Source organism: Cariama cristata, unplaced genomic scaffold, assembly GCF_000690535.1.
Source record: "Cariama cristata isolate BGI_N322 unplaced genomic scaffold, ASM69053v1 scaffold3889, whole genome shotgun sequence".
NCBI lineage: Eukaryota > Metazoa > Chordata > Aves > Cariamiformes > Cariamidae > Cariama > Cariama cristata.
Window position 1 is genome coordinate 21,765 of NW_009635061.1, and position 14,796 is coordinate 36,560.

The window sequence follows — 14,796 nt, forward strand, 5'->3', positions numbered from 1 at the left end:
ATTCACGTGTCTGAAGTAAGCAGAGCCTGCAGCTGCTTGCTCTGCCCATCCCTGGACAGAGGCGTTCCAGCAACGGGGGAAGCCAAATGGGATTTGAAGCAGCTACACCGAGGTCCCAGGTTACATCCTGCCAGCCTAGGTAGCCCCAAGACAATGCCAGGTTAATAACCCAGAGTATAAACTGCAGGACTCCGGGAGCTGTTTCCTCTGTGATTCATCCTCCCTAGCTAGAGACCAATGAGAGAAAGGCAGTAATTGCTTTAGGAACTTGAGTTTAACCCATCCAGAGATGTCAAGAGTAAATCCATAGGCTAGCAATGGAAAACTCAGCATTACCTTTGCTTTCTTTGTCATGCAGTCCAATATTTTTTGTCTGACAGCCCTCAAATATGACATTTTTTTCTCCCAGATAGTATAGCAATATATTTTATGGTTATATATTTTTATATACATATTTTATGTTTTTTATGGCTGACCGACGGTAAATTGAGCTGCAATGGGAAAGCAAAATGTTTACACAATAAACCTATAAATCACTTTGTAATCATTAACAAGCATTCTCAAAATCTTTACTGCTGCCAATTAGAAACCTAATTCACTGAAACTAGTCACTTACTATATTATACAAAGGAAAAAAAGCCACTGGTCCTTCACGTTCTGAAAACAGGGATGTGATAGTAGCGGTCATCCTCGGTCAGGAGAGAAATCTCATTCCATTCTCTTCGGTATTCATCTGGATAGTTTACTTGAAATTCCTCAGTATTGAACTTATGCAGTCTGTAAACTCTTATCTTTACTTCAAGTAAGTATCCAAGAAGAAACAGTTCAACCTAAAGATGTAAGAAGTCTGTAAGACATTTATTTCTAGACTTAGAAAACTAAAACGAAGATAATCCGAGTTAATGCAAGTCATCTAGATTAAAACAGTAGACAAGGAATAAGAGGGCCCCTTTTGTAAGTGGAGTAAGAAAATTAAAGGTTTGAGGGTATTCTCAGTGTTCCAACAGTCCTCCCACTGCTCTTGTGCATGTAGAGGATATTCTGGTTAATGCTTGACACTTTGGAAACATCCTTCCTCCACCTGACACAATAGATAACCTGCTCCCAAAGCCAGCTCACACAGCTTAGTGGGGAGCAAGAAGGGACCAGCTGTTATTAAAAGACTGATACACCTTGAAAAATGGGAAGCCTGCCACCTTGTGATCACTAGCTACATGAGGGAAATATAATAGTAAAAGGAAAAAAAATCCTTATATTTCATGTATATGAAACTTGAGACCTGGCACCTTCATTGTCACTTCTTTCAAAGCATTGCTTAATCTGGAAAAATACTTTGGAAAAAGCTCATATCCTTGGGCATAGCCAGACAGAGCAGAAGGTGTCCAGTTATAATCAACCTGCTCTTGAAGGTGACTGCAACATGTAACAGTTGACTTGATAACTGAAATGGATTATAAGAAATAATTTCACCCATTGAGAAGTGAAACTATTTGCAGAGTGGCAGTGTGGAGCTTAGATGTCACTAGGGCAGTGATCATCCCCCTGTACTTGGGACTGGTGAGGCTGCACCTGGAGTTTAGTTTTAGTGAACCTGGTGTTTAGTTTTGGGCGCCTCCCTACAAGAAAGACCTTAAGGTGCTCGAGCGTGTCCAGAGAAGGGCAACGAAGGTGGTGAAGGGTCTTGAGGTTAAGCCTTATGAGGAGTGGATGAGGGAACTGGGGTTGTTTAGTCTGGAGAAGAGGAGGTTGAGGGGAGACCTTATCACTCTCTACAACTACCTGAAAGGAGGGTGTAGCAAGGTGGGGGTCAGCCTCTTCTCCCAGGCAACTAGAGACAGTACAAGAGGGCATAGTTCGAAACTGAGCCAGGGGAAGTTCAGGCTAGAAATAAGGCGGCATTTCTTCACAGAAAGGGTCATTAGGCATTGGAATGGGCTGCCCAGGGAGGTGGTGGAATCACCATCCCTGGAGGTGTTTAAGACTGGACATGGCACTTAGTGCCATGGTCTAGTTGACATGGTGGTGTTAGGGCAAAGGTTGGACTTGATGATCCCAGAGGTCTCTTCCAACCAAATCGATTCTGTGATTCTGTGATGTCAGTACTTAACTCCTCACTAAATATAAAATTAAAAAAAAATAAAATCTTAACATATAAAGGTGAACAGTTAATAGAGTTCTCATTACTCACTCTTAACAGACATTAGATCTAATACGAACCAAAGAGTGGAAAAAATAGAGTGATGATAAGAGTGTTTGGCATGGTGGAATAGATAGGAAAAGCAAAACAACAGGTCAAATCTGCATAATCTAAAATTATTGTACTTATCAAAGGTATCATTGTTCTAAACTGTCTCACTGACAGCTTACAGCATTTGTTTCCGGCCCAGCAAGAAGACTGTTTTTTTCCTGGAAGATAAATTACTATCTTCAGTCCACTTCCCCACATCCCAAAGAAAAAATATGGCCCAGCTATCATGCTATCATAGATGATGTATGATATATTCACCTAATCGCGTCAGAGTTGGAATAAGTTTTGTGATTTATTTTCCATTTATATCATTACCTGGTCCAGGCAAATAGAGTCACCTATGGAGTTCAGATGATTCATCATGAAACTCAAAGGGTCAGATGAAGAATCACGAGCAAGGAGAAGGCTAAAGAGGTTGTGTATGGGTTCTTCCCTGTTCTTTATCTGCTCATAGGCTTCAACAACTTCATAGAGCATGATGAATTTTATGGCCTCATATAGTCTGTGCTCCTTGCTTTCATCAGAAAAGAGTGTATTACACAGGTTTCCTCTTTCTTCATGGTCTTTAGTAGCACTTATTTCAGTCCACTGGAAAGCACACAGAAGAATATTAATCAAATTATTAAGAATTCTATTTAATATGAAAGATTCCAAAACAGGAACAATTGCCAGTCTGTACTATACTATTATTATGGCGAAACGGTTGTGCAAATAAGCAGGTGGCTCTTTCGGATCCGCAGTGAAATTTGAAGCCTTACACATTTCAGTTTCCATTTATCCAGCAGAACCTACTTGCTACAGACAGCTCCAAGCATCTGGATGCTAATGATAGTCTATGAGAAAGTAAATGTAATTCCCCTATACATAAGCAACCCACGACCACTATAGAAAATCCAGGTATCGCTGTCAGGAAAAAGCCTGAAAGGAGCATAACCACCAAAAGGACCTCAGAAAGTTACAGGAAATCTGTGGGTGCATCAGACATACACACTAAGCCATAAGCAAAGGTTAGATTAAGTGATAACTCCTGATCTGTTTTTAACTTCCAGCTTCCAAAAGTCAGTGATCTTCCTCTATAGTACCCTTTACATTAAAGTTGTCCTAGCTTGAACTCTTTAGATGCTGAGCCCAATTCAGAAGTGTGTAAATTAAAAAGAACAAACTGGGCAAGTCAGAATGGCATTATGAACTGTTTACATTTGTATGTCTTTAGTGTGTTCTGCTTCATAAGGTAAGTTGGCTGCACAAGAAGGGACAAGACAAAGACATGCATGGGACATTAACAAGGTAGGAATTTCTCATTCTGCTCACGGTTGATAACGAGAGCTCCTGAGCTCTCTGTTGCTCTAGAGGGGTCAAAAGGCAGTGTTCACACCCAGAAAATGGGCTGCTCAGGAGACAATGTTGGACGGGGTACCAAATCAGAAAGCTTAAAGCACCCAGTCCTGAACACAGTGGCTAAAGAGAGTCATCTGGAACTGACAGGTTTTTTGGGACTGCAATAAAAGATGATGCTCAATGACTGGGACTCAAATGAATTTCAGCTAATTCTGTGCTTGTAACATTTATATGTTGAAGTGGCCATAAACTGTAAATTGCAACTAATAAAAACTAAATCTGAATTACCCATGAATACTAAATCGAGAAACAGATTCCCCCCATCTCCTCACACATTCCTGAAGACTTTCCTTACAGGTTAAAAATGAGACCAAGTGGATGAACCACTAATGTCCCTTTGCTAGAGGACCTTTACTACCTAAGTGTAGGTAGTAGAGGCCTCTCTTAAGTGTAAAGCACCTACTAGCCAGCATGGCCCAGGCACAACAGCATCTGCAGGCAGCAGCCCACAAGATGACGATGGAGCTGGGAAAGGCAGCAGAGAACAGCTGCTCTGCAACAATTTGTTAATTGTATGGATTTGTTCACCGTGCTAACTTGAAATTTTTTTCTCTACAAAGATCCAGTTTAAATGCTTTGTGCTAAGGGACTAACATCAACTTAAAGGTAAAGTTAAAAGGTAGAATAAAAGGTAGAAATAAAGGTAACAAGGTAAAAATAAAAGCTGAACAACCCAACACTGGCAAATGCAAAGAGCAACAAGAACAAAATGATAACTGCACACAAGAACCACCAGGCACATCTCAAGAAGACAGGCAGCTGTCATTGTGGCACAGCAAGGGTGCAGGCAAGGGACAAGGACCAGATCTCTATTTTAATTCCCTCTTTTTATTACTAATGCTTTGTTTCTAGAGCTAAATAAGTTTATTTGTGGTTTGTTGTTTTTATTTAAGTAACAATTACTATCACTAAAAAGAGCATTTAAAACTACAAAGCTGTGGCTCATGTACACATGGCCACATGAAAGGAACTAGCTTAAATGTATACCAGTAAAATAAGCTGTTGTGGCTGTGGTAAGACAGCCCAGAACCATGGTGTATTGTAGAATTAAAAAATGACTGTTTAAGGTCTGATATACCGGACAATGGATGCCTTCAGAGAAGCATTTCAACCTAACTGGCCAAAACCCTGGAGTCCAGCAAATACCAGTATCCCCTTGATGGCTGTGACCAGGAGAGCATACAAAGCAACTGCCTGGCAGGAGGAAGACGGGGAGGAGAGGGGGGTGGTGTGTGTGCGAGGGACAGCTTGTGGCCAAGCAAATAGGAACAGTCCAGAGTTCATGCAACTGCAGACATGCAGAAACCCATGCAGAGGAGCTCAAGGAAGGTGCAAGTTCTTGTCAGGTCGATTTTTTTATCTGCTTCAGAAGGTTTTGGGGCTACTAAAACTCCCCAAGTTTTAAATATGTAAATAAGAGTTATACTCCCGGTTGAGAATGTGGGCAATCTAGCTATGCTGAGCAGAGGGGACAATGAGGCTGACAGGTCTTTGTAATCAAGTGATTCAGCTCACAGAGAGAAATTTTAGTAAAACTGGATAAATAAGACATTTCATGGAGAGAAGAGCAAAGGAAAGACAAAAACTATGCATTGTTCATTTGTTCCCTCCCATTTGGGGAGGGAATCCAGGAGGATCTCACAAAGCATGATGTTACTTTTAATCGAAATTATGAGATACTGCAGGAGCCACTTGATGGCAAAGGCATCTAGCCACACAGTAACAGCTGTGGGAAGCATGGCCTCCCTAACTTGCAGGGGGACCCCAAGTACTTAGCCTAGTGGACCCCCGAAAGATGGATTCCCTTGCCGGAGAGGTGATGGCCTTCCCAGCAGCACAGGTCTCTGAACCTGGGTGAAAGGCTGACTGCCATAGAAATATGTAACCAGGAGCAGTTCCCTAACCCTGTCTCAACCCATTTCTCAGTGTTTTTATTCCTCCCAACCATTTCCTAAATACTCACATTTGTCTTTAATGTCTCCATACATTTGCGCAATTTACCAAAGGCATTGGGACCCGTGTATCTTTCTGGCCCAAAACTGTATTGCTGAATCCAGTTGCAACCTTGAGAATACAAAAGCTTTTCAGGGAGCTGGGGTGGGGAAAAAAAAAAAAAAAAAAGCTAATCATAACCATAACAAGAAGTAGAATACAAAGTTATATTAACTTGTCCACACATATTTTCATTTACCATGTGGTTCCATCCTCTGGTTGTACAATTCAAACAACAACAAAAAAGATGAGCCTCAGAACAACTCAAATGTTAAAAAGGAGGCTTCATTTAACTGCCAAGTCCTTAAGAAACTTTTAAAACAGGGCCAGCCAAAAAAGAAGAAAATATGCTCTCAGCAAAATATATAACCCACACTCTGGAAAAGCTGGATACATCTGAATTCAGTGAGGTATTTAGGATTACAGGTATCTTCCAGCCTGCAAATGTACCCCAAGAGGCAGCAGGATTCCTACTGCTCCAGCAACACACTCAGCAGCTTCCAAGTGTGCCACTGGACTTTGCACAGATGTAGACAAGGAAGACTCAAATACCCTTTTGTGTTAAGGGAGTGACATCTAGCAAAGCGGCAGTCACAATTATTCATCCACCTTTTTTTTTTTTTTTACCATTTAGATTCATGTTCGCATTGGTATGTTGAGATCAGGGACACTTTTTCAATTAAGTGTAGTTCAAAGAGTTTGAAAAACTTCTCTTTAAATTCTAATAATGATTCTCCTCTACTTCCACAGCAGACATGTCAGTTTTCACATTGAAGAAAGCTTCCTTCTGCAGTGCAGGGTTACCTGAATCACGTTCATATAGGAAATTAATTTTACCTTCAATATATCTTTTTCCTTCATCCACGATGGAAAAGGAATGCCTTGGCTGAATATCTGAAAAAGCACTGCTCTTAGTACACAATAGTTGTCCCTCCTGACTTGTCGCAGGTATTTGATATGACAGCTCCAAAACAACTGTTCATATGCCTAGAAAAAGAAAAAAAAATTTAGCAATAAAAATTTAAAATCTTGGACAAACCCCATGTTGATTAGAGTCCAATTCCAAACTACTCATAAGAAGGAGCTAGGGGAATGAGAGAGTATGTTTTTAAGTTTTATATACACAAAAACATTCCAAGACCATGGTTTTTGTAAACACCTTAAACTGGCACTGTCCCTTAAGAGTGATTCTGCACTCTCTCCAAACCCAGCAACTTGCTCCAGTCTCTGCACTGTTGCTAGTGTAAACACTCACACGGTCAACCAAATCAGAGCAGGTCAGCAAAGACTTCTTTGCCATAATAGCTTTAACTTCGACCACTTCACAACTTGTGTCCATACATGGGATGAAGCAGCAAAAGGGCAGGAAGAAGGGTCTGGAGGAAACTCCTTTTAGCAAAAACATCTCCTTACACTGACCTGAATCCATCGTGCAAAGGCGACCTGACGCTGAGCAGATCTGGCAGCAATGTGCTGAAGCAGATGGCCCTTCTTCCAGCTACACACTCCCCGTGTTTCCTCTGCATTACCTCTGGCTCTCATCTGAGCCCTTGTTGAGACAGTTCAGAGCAATAAACCGGCAGAGCATTAGAAAGAGGACTCTACAGTTCCACAGGCTGCTGCATCAGTCTCACAGTTTGCTTCCTGAAGGGGCAGGAAGATGGTCTCAATTCCTGGACCTCCCTCGTCTTGGCTGCTTCCTCACCCCATCCCAACACCACTTCTCAGATGCACAGTCTCCCCTGCTCTCAGTTTGCCCTGGCTGTGACGGTAAGCCTGCTGAATTCATCCTGCTGGGGGAACTCCCTGCTGCTTCAGCAAGCTCAGGTGGCTCAGAGAAGGTTCCTTTGGGATGACCTGCTCTATCAGCTCACCATCTTGGTGAACGACATCCAACAGAAGAAGTAACAGCCAGCACAAAAGAGTGAGGGACTGCTTAGCTAGAATGAGGTGAGAAAAGGGGAGAGACAAGACAAGTAAGGGACTGTTCCTTTTGGGGACAGCAAGCAAGTTACACTGGTTCAGGATCTCATAAGACCTCATCCTAAAATGTGCTCCTCACTGTGATAACTTCTACCTGATACATAGAACAGGCAGTGGATAGCTGGTTGTAAAGCAGTCTCCTTTTCAGCTCTGATCACCTAGAAGGCTCATGGATTTACTGAAAGGTTTGTTGCCCAGTATGTGTTTGCAAATTTATTAGTTTTGCTATCTTTTGTTACTTGTTTCTCCAAATCACTTTTGGCCTTGTTGTATGTTGTTCTGGGCACTTTTGGCATTGCTGCTTTCCTGCATTTAACGTGGCAAAGTTGGATCCTTTCTCTGTTCATCATTTGGACACATCTCCAGTTTTTTGAAAAATATCTTCTTTTTTCTCATAACTCCCTTATGCTGCTGTTTAGCCTTATCAGCTTCCTTTTACCCTTTCTTAAGTTATTCTTGGTGTGCACTTGCTCTGTGATTCCAGTATCATGACCTGAAGCCATATATATGTCAAATACACTGACCATGAACACTCAGACCTCTTAGCTGTCTTTTAGCTGCTTTTTAACATACTTGCTTTTATGTAGTTTCCCTTTCTGAAGGTGGATGCAATTGTAAGAATTTTTTTTTGCTTTGCTGTTCTTGCAAGGATGTTGAATACAAATACATGGCGTCTCCTGTTCCAGAGAACCGCAGAAATTAGAAAGCTACATTTTGAGGCAGATCCTGTGCACTGCTCAGGACCAAGGCAAGGGTTGCTTCCTTTCCTAAAGGCTCCCTGAAAAGCTGATCGATGTAACAGTCATTGGCAGCACCTTGAAGATCAACCCCACAGCTGCTGCCAGTGCAGATGGCTAGTTGGTGTCTCTCATTACTACTGTATCTCCTGCCCCCTCTGCCTTTTTGTTCTCTCCCAGCGTATCATGGACAGTGCTCCCACCATCATCACATAATCAGAAATATGGACCTGGTGCTACATTTGTGTTGTGCTGATCTGAAATGCCACACCATGAGGACACTAGGATATAATGTCAGTTAGTTAGCTGATTGACTGGATTTGAGTCTAAGCTTGTTTACCAGATACTACTACTCTACCATTGGTATAGCTACTTCAGCTAGAAATTTTATGGGGAAAGTAAAGATCCAGCCCACAGTCTTTGAACCTACCTTGGTAACTAAGGCAACAACACAAAACAAAGAGCCATAAAACACGTATTGCTCCTGGAGGCCCGTCCCCGTCACAAGTTAGGATACCGTAGTGCTGCTCCAACTTCAAGGACTGGTCAGGGTCCTTTGGAGGGCACTGCTGCTCCCGCCATGCCCCCTGCCACGCTGCCTCCTTTAACAGCCACCAGATACAGCTGCCAACAGCCCACTGCGTGGGCAATAACATACGTCTTTTGCGGGAAGTGCAGCTGCCGATTCTGCCTATCAGGTGTAAGCACGTACATACAATGTACACAACTGAAAACTTTTCGGTGAGCTGACAGAAAACAATGTCAATGTATCTAGCAGTAGTGAACCATGAATTTAGGAGGTCCTTGGCTCAGGCGTTCAGCTATCCATGACCCAAAACCCGGTTTGGTGCAGCTCAACTCTGTCATCTTGACTTACAGTTATGAAGAAAACTCACTAAGCTGCGAGAAACTATTCCAGGTAAAATGACTTAAAGTAAGAGAAATAAAAATCCAGGGAGAAATATAATTATTAAGATGGTCACAGCTAGCAGCTCAAAGATACAAGAAGGAAAAAAAGAAAAGAAAAAAACCAAAACCAAACCCATGAAAAAACCTTACATTGAAAGGAATAAACACCATAGGGAAAAAAAAAAAAAAGAACTGGAAAAGATCAGCACTGAGGATGAGCTGATGCCCACAAGCAGCAGAGGCTGCCACCTCCCCACGCAGCCCAGGGCTGTCTCCAGCCACCCCTCAGCAGCTGACTGGGGTGCTGAGGATGATGAGGACATTAACTATGAGATTAGTAGCTTGTTAGCCCTAGCTACGTGCAGGATGAGGCTGCAGGAATTGCCGGGTGTAGTTAAACCGCGTGTGTCCTGCTTGCAGGGCCTGGCGCAGGGGAAGATGCCAGTGCAGAAGTGCCTTGGGCAGGGAGCACCGCGGCAGCACCGCACGGCCAGGGCTGCGGACCTGGAGCAGACGGACACGATGCGAAGGCAGGGGATGGCCACCATCCAGCACGTCGGCTTCTCGCCCGCTGAGCACCACCTAAGCTGGCACAGCTCAGATGTGAGCTCCTGCCCTGCCTGCCCCCAGCTGCAGCCGATGCAGCCGGACCGGGGCCTTGGTGGCTGCCGCCGGGGAGGCTGCCAAGCACCGGCTGCTGTCACATGGACCTTCAGAGCTTGGAAGAAAAATGGGTGCGGTGTTTCATTCCTCCCTGAAATGAGAGATTTTACCTTAAATCAAAGGCCAAGAAACAGCACCAAAGACCAAGTCATTTGGGCTGTAGCACTGGGGATGAATTTTCCTCTTAAAGCCGCTGCATGGGTTGCTGGTGCTACAGGGGGGAATTTGGAGAAGATGCAAGACTAAAACCTGATCTACATTTTGACCTGCTCTGCTGCAGTTTTTATTTAGACCTGTGTTCGTGCTGTCCCTTTTGCTTTTCATCTGACCAGCCAGTGTAGCAGGCCCTGGTAGCTGTGGCAGCTGGGAGTGCTGTTCCTTTCCCAGGTACTGCTTCTTCCCCCCTCCTCTCGAAGAGATTAGAATTTAACTCTTACCTCCCTCATGTGTTTGGCCTGCTTTGTTTCTCCTTTCCATTCTCTCGCACTATAACCAAGCAGATCAACTTCTGTCAGCACACTGAGATTCCCTAAATCGAGATTAATTCACAGATTAGTTACCTTCCACTGTTCTGCATCTAAATGGTAGTTGCGGGGTGGGGGGATTAATGAATATTGAATGACAACAAAAAGATTACTTAAGAATTTTCTCTGAAGGTAGTTGCTCCACCTGAAATCCAAATGATAAAACAGGTGTCAAAGAGGAGTTGTCAAAGGTCAATATTTACTGAAATAAGCAACAGCATGGAAAATTAAAGTCTGCATAATAAAAACCTACCGTTTCAGTAGCTGTGCTAAAAAGCTGTATAGCCTTCTGCAATACCAAAAAACAGCAACGAGGAAAGACATGCTTAGCATTAGCTGCACTTTCACTTTTTGCCACATGAGACACAAGGATTGCTTGGTGGCTGTTGTCCAAGACCACACCTCATGCCTTCCTAAAATAGGGATAAGAAGAGAGGAAAATATCTTGTCACTGTTTTGCAATACTTGTTTCTATTTGATTTCTTACAAAAAGAAAAATCATCCAATTATGATACCACTCCAAATGAAACACAAAACATGAAATGTAAAAGGTGAGTATATTTTTATAAACTTAATATATATACTTTATACACTTAGGTTTTCAAGTTTCTGGGGTTTTGGGTGCATGTGGTTCACATTTCCAAGCTTTCCTCCACACACTGCAGGCTAGATGTACAGTCACAATGGAGTCACAGGAAGACGGATATCAAAGCAACTGTTCAATAACAAAAAAAATAATTTTTTTTTTGGCTTCAGGGTGTGCTGATCCAGAGACCTTTACCGTCATTACTTTGTCACTAAGTCAAGGTTTTAAAGACCAGGGTTGCTGGGAGCTGTAGTCTACAAACAGGCCATAAACGGCAATATTAGCTGACTAAGCATCATAGAGCTGCCCGGGGAAGTAAAGGAACGTTCCTGCCTCAGTTTGGGTAAGTTTAGGGTCAATTTAAAACTCTGGAGAAAGCTCCTCGCTGGGGATTTGGTGGAAAGCTCAGGAGATCATTGCAAAGGGGGCTGTGTGCTCTCACTGTTCCTCACAGACATAAACCAGGACATGTTTCTGTCACTCTCTTGGCATTACAGGCAGGGTTAGGGAAGGTTTTGGTTATCTTTTGTTGATAAGAAAACCTAGAATCAAGAGAGGGCCTGGTGACCGAATAGTTGACAAAGGCAGTATCTGCTCGCTAAGTGGGAAATTTATCCTCTGGCTGAAATTTGAGTATAGGACATTCCCAGAATTTATGATCAACAGCTGCTCTATTATTAACTTATTGATTTAGTACAAAACTTTAAGAGAATTCAACTTTTTATAAAGGCATCCCCAGAGAAGGCTGAAAAGATCCTTCTCCAGAGAGTCCACAAAGGAAATTACTCATTCAGCATAGTTATATGTCAGCTGAACTTCTGCCCCTCCTGGCATTAACAGGAAATTTAAGAGGGGCTTAAGTTTTCCAGGGAAGTTAAGCCCATGAGCTGTGGACAACTATCCAGTCGAAGAGTTACATGTGAGTCCCAACCTTGGCAATGAGATCAACAGCTACACGTACATTTTTACAAGCACTGTTGCATATATACAGATCACTGCTGATATTTGGCCTCTTCCAATATTCTGTTGTTTGAAGAAGTTTTATTACAGGATGTCTTATGCAAGTTGTCCGGAGGCAAGACTCAGACCTTGCCTCTCCCATGAACAAAAGGTAGGCTAACAGCTGTCGATGAAAAGGTGTTAATAAACTTTAAAGAGGTAATTGGAGAAGATTTGGGGGTCCTAGTTCCCATTTACACAAAACACGTATGCAGTGAACATACAAGACAACAGACAGGTCTTCTGTTAGCTTCTACTCGAGGGCTGCACTAACGTGCACGTACCTGGCACAACGGGGGGTTACGCCTGCACACGCTGAGTAGGAAAAAGCCAGACACGCTTTCATGCACAACCAAAAAGACCAAAGATCTAAAGCTGCAGGAAACGTTTATTACTGATGCCAAGTAACAGACAGCAAAACATCAGCTGCAAGGTTTGAAAATGGCACAGTTCATGGAAACACCGGGACAGGCGCACTTCCAGCACACACACACGCTTACTGCCGATGAACACCAACAGGCACATTCTCAATTAGCACCCAAATTCCTACCTAGAGAACAACAACTGAGAATCAGTAACAGACGGCAGTCCTGGCAGAATAAAGCCACCTCGATTTTTTCTCTCTCTTATTTAGGATAAAGGCATCAGCATTGAAAAAAACTCAGTACGCTGTAAATAACTGAACCTTCTGCTAACTAGAACGGAACCTGAAGCCTTACAAATGTTGTTCAGCCCATGGATCAGTGGCTATTTTGGATTTACATTGTCATGCTCTTGTACGAAAACCAATGATGATTCAAATGAAATTCATCAACAGCAATTTAAATATACAGTATCAAAAAGAAGATGCACCAGACCTTCATTTCATTACTTAAAATGACTGTATGGTCCCTTTTTTGATTTTGAACAAACTAAGCCTATAAAAATGAGAGCTGGTCCATCTATTAAAATGACATACTTTGCTTTATGGAGTACCAGAAATACACGTGAATGCAAAATTTCTTTCTTTATCCCTTTTATAGGCAAAAAGATGAGAGGTCTGCATCAGCTTTTAAGCTGAATCAAGCAATCTTTTGAAAAAGCTTTTGATGGTATTAATCCTGCAAAAAAATCTACTAGAGTCCAACAAACCCCCTTTCAAGGCATATGGTTAACAGGTGCGTGAGCAACTCTTCTTCAAGGAGTGCTGGGAAGCACTGGCTTACCGATTTCAACCAAAATACAAATCAATGTCAGAAAACATGAGATAACCAAATATTGTTCATCCATTTTTATTTAATGTGGGGGATTTATAAATAGTTATTTTCCTTATAAAAAGCCTAATGGGAGATGGGAAAACCTGCAAGCAAGTGATTTTCAGTATTTTTGCTACACTTGTATTACAGCATACCCTGGACTTCATAAACTTTCCCTCCTGTCATGGGAAAGCTGCTGTTCAAAAAGTACTTTGTGATTCAGTTACTACTTTCAGTGCTTATGTCACACTTAGAAATGTCATTACATTTTTTTATTCAAGTAAATGACATTTAGAAGTGGCAGTTGGATCACAAAGTGCTGCTGGTAAAAGTACATCACGAACAAGACATGAATTAAAGAAGAGGGCAGTTTAAAATAGATCTTTCCACCCCCTTCCTGCCCGCTCCAAAATTCTTCAGAAACCAAAGAGCAATTAAATTAATAACACACTGGTGGAGGGAGTAAAATAAACCCACGGATTTTTAAATGCAATCCATTCCCTGGGATATGGACACAATTCATCCTGTTCCTCAGGAGAAAGTGACAAACAACCCAGTGATGCTGCAGGAGCTGCTGGGCTCACACTTTTCTGAAGACTGACCACGAGCATCACCATGAGGACAGGGAGGCCTGACTTTTCTCCCATGCAGGCAAACAGTGCCCTGGGACTTCTAACACAGCTCCTAGCAGAAATCTGGATGATCAGAGGTTGAACAGCGCTGAAGGAGGAACTCATAGCAGTGTTTATCTTACAATGCAAGTAGTACACCATGTTTTCTTTTCATGCCACATCAACTTCCTGCTAGTGTCAAACCTCAAGCTTTCACCCCCCTACAAAGTCAGCAGGAGAGACACGCAGAAGAAAAAAAAACAAAACAAGGCCAGAAAAAAGGTAAGTAAGAAACATCTGCGACCATCTGCTTCTTTCACAAGTAACTCAAGAAGAGTCTCTAAAGGATTAGCTGCACATTTGACTCCCTCACAACTTTTCTGGAGGCTGCCACCTTAAAAATGTGTAACTGATTAAATGCAAAATGTAAGAGATCACCTTGGGAACTAGCAGGCAGCACTATAACGCAGTGCTGAAGCATGATCCAATATTCCAGCATGTCTGATGGCACATTGACCCTTTTAGTTTTTCCCTCCCTGTAACAGGGCCATCAGGAAGATAACAGTCTTCCAAAACTAAAAGCTGACTGTGTGACTTCTTTTCAGGACATTCCTCTTCACAGTCTTTTTAGTACTGAAAGCAGGACATAGTAATTCTTACCATAAAGTGGCCAAGTTTCATACTCCCATCACAAGACACTATGTTCCTAGTTCCTGAAAAGCAGGTATCCCCTCCTTCAAAGAGGGAGACGGAATTTGGGATCCCTCTGTTCCAACCCTTCTGCTGCCCACCCATACCCCTCCTTCTCCCTCCTCTCTTGGATCCAGAGCTAGGAAGAGAGACCCCTCAGCTGAGAGATGCAAGGCTTGGCACAGAGGTCCAAGTCTGCCTCCATTCAGTGTGGGCCTGCA

General features: G+C 42.6%; 1 protein-coding gene across 1 annotated transcript; it reads right to left on the reverse strand.

Annotated features, from left to right (window-relative positions):
- Positions 1-489: 489 nt before the first annotated feature.
- FAM105A (family with sequence similarity 105, member A) lies at positions 490-10,861 on the reverse strand. Its single transcript, XM_009707371.1, has 7 exons — positions 10,708-10,861; positions 10,568-10,599; positions 10,368-10,459; positions 6,476-6,625; positions 5,610-5,738; positions 2,564-2,836; positions 490-830 (listed from the first exon to the last, which is right to left on the reverse strand). The coding sequence occupies exons 1-7, from the start codon at positions 10,812-10,814 to the stop codon at positions 651-653; spliced, it is 963 nt and encodes a 320-aa protein (XP_009705673.1). The 5' UTR covers positions 10,815-10,861; the 3' UTR covers positions 490-650.
- Positions 10,862-14,796: the final 3,935 nt, after the last annotated feature.

Coding starts and splice junctions, on each gene's coding strand:
- FAM105A (XM_009707371.1), bottom strand. CDS start 10,814: ATGTGGCAAAAAGTGAAAGTGCAGCTAATGCTAAGCATGTCTTTCCTC. Junction 5,739..6,475: donor AGGAAAAAGATATATTGAAG/GTAAAATTAATT, acceptor TCCCCACCCCAG/CTCCCTGAAAAGCTTTTGTA. Junction 831..2,563: donor ACTCTATTTGCCTGGACCAG/GTAATGATATAA, acceptor TTACATCTTTAG/GTTGAACTGTTTCTTCTTGG.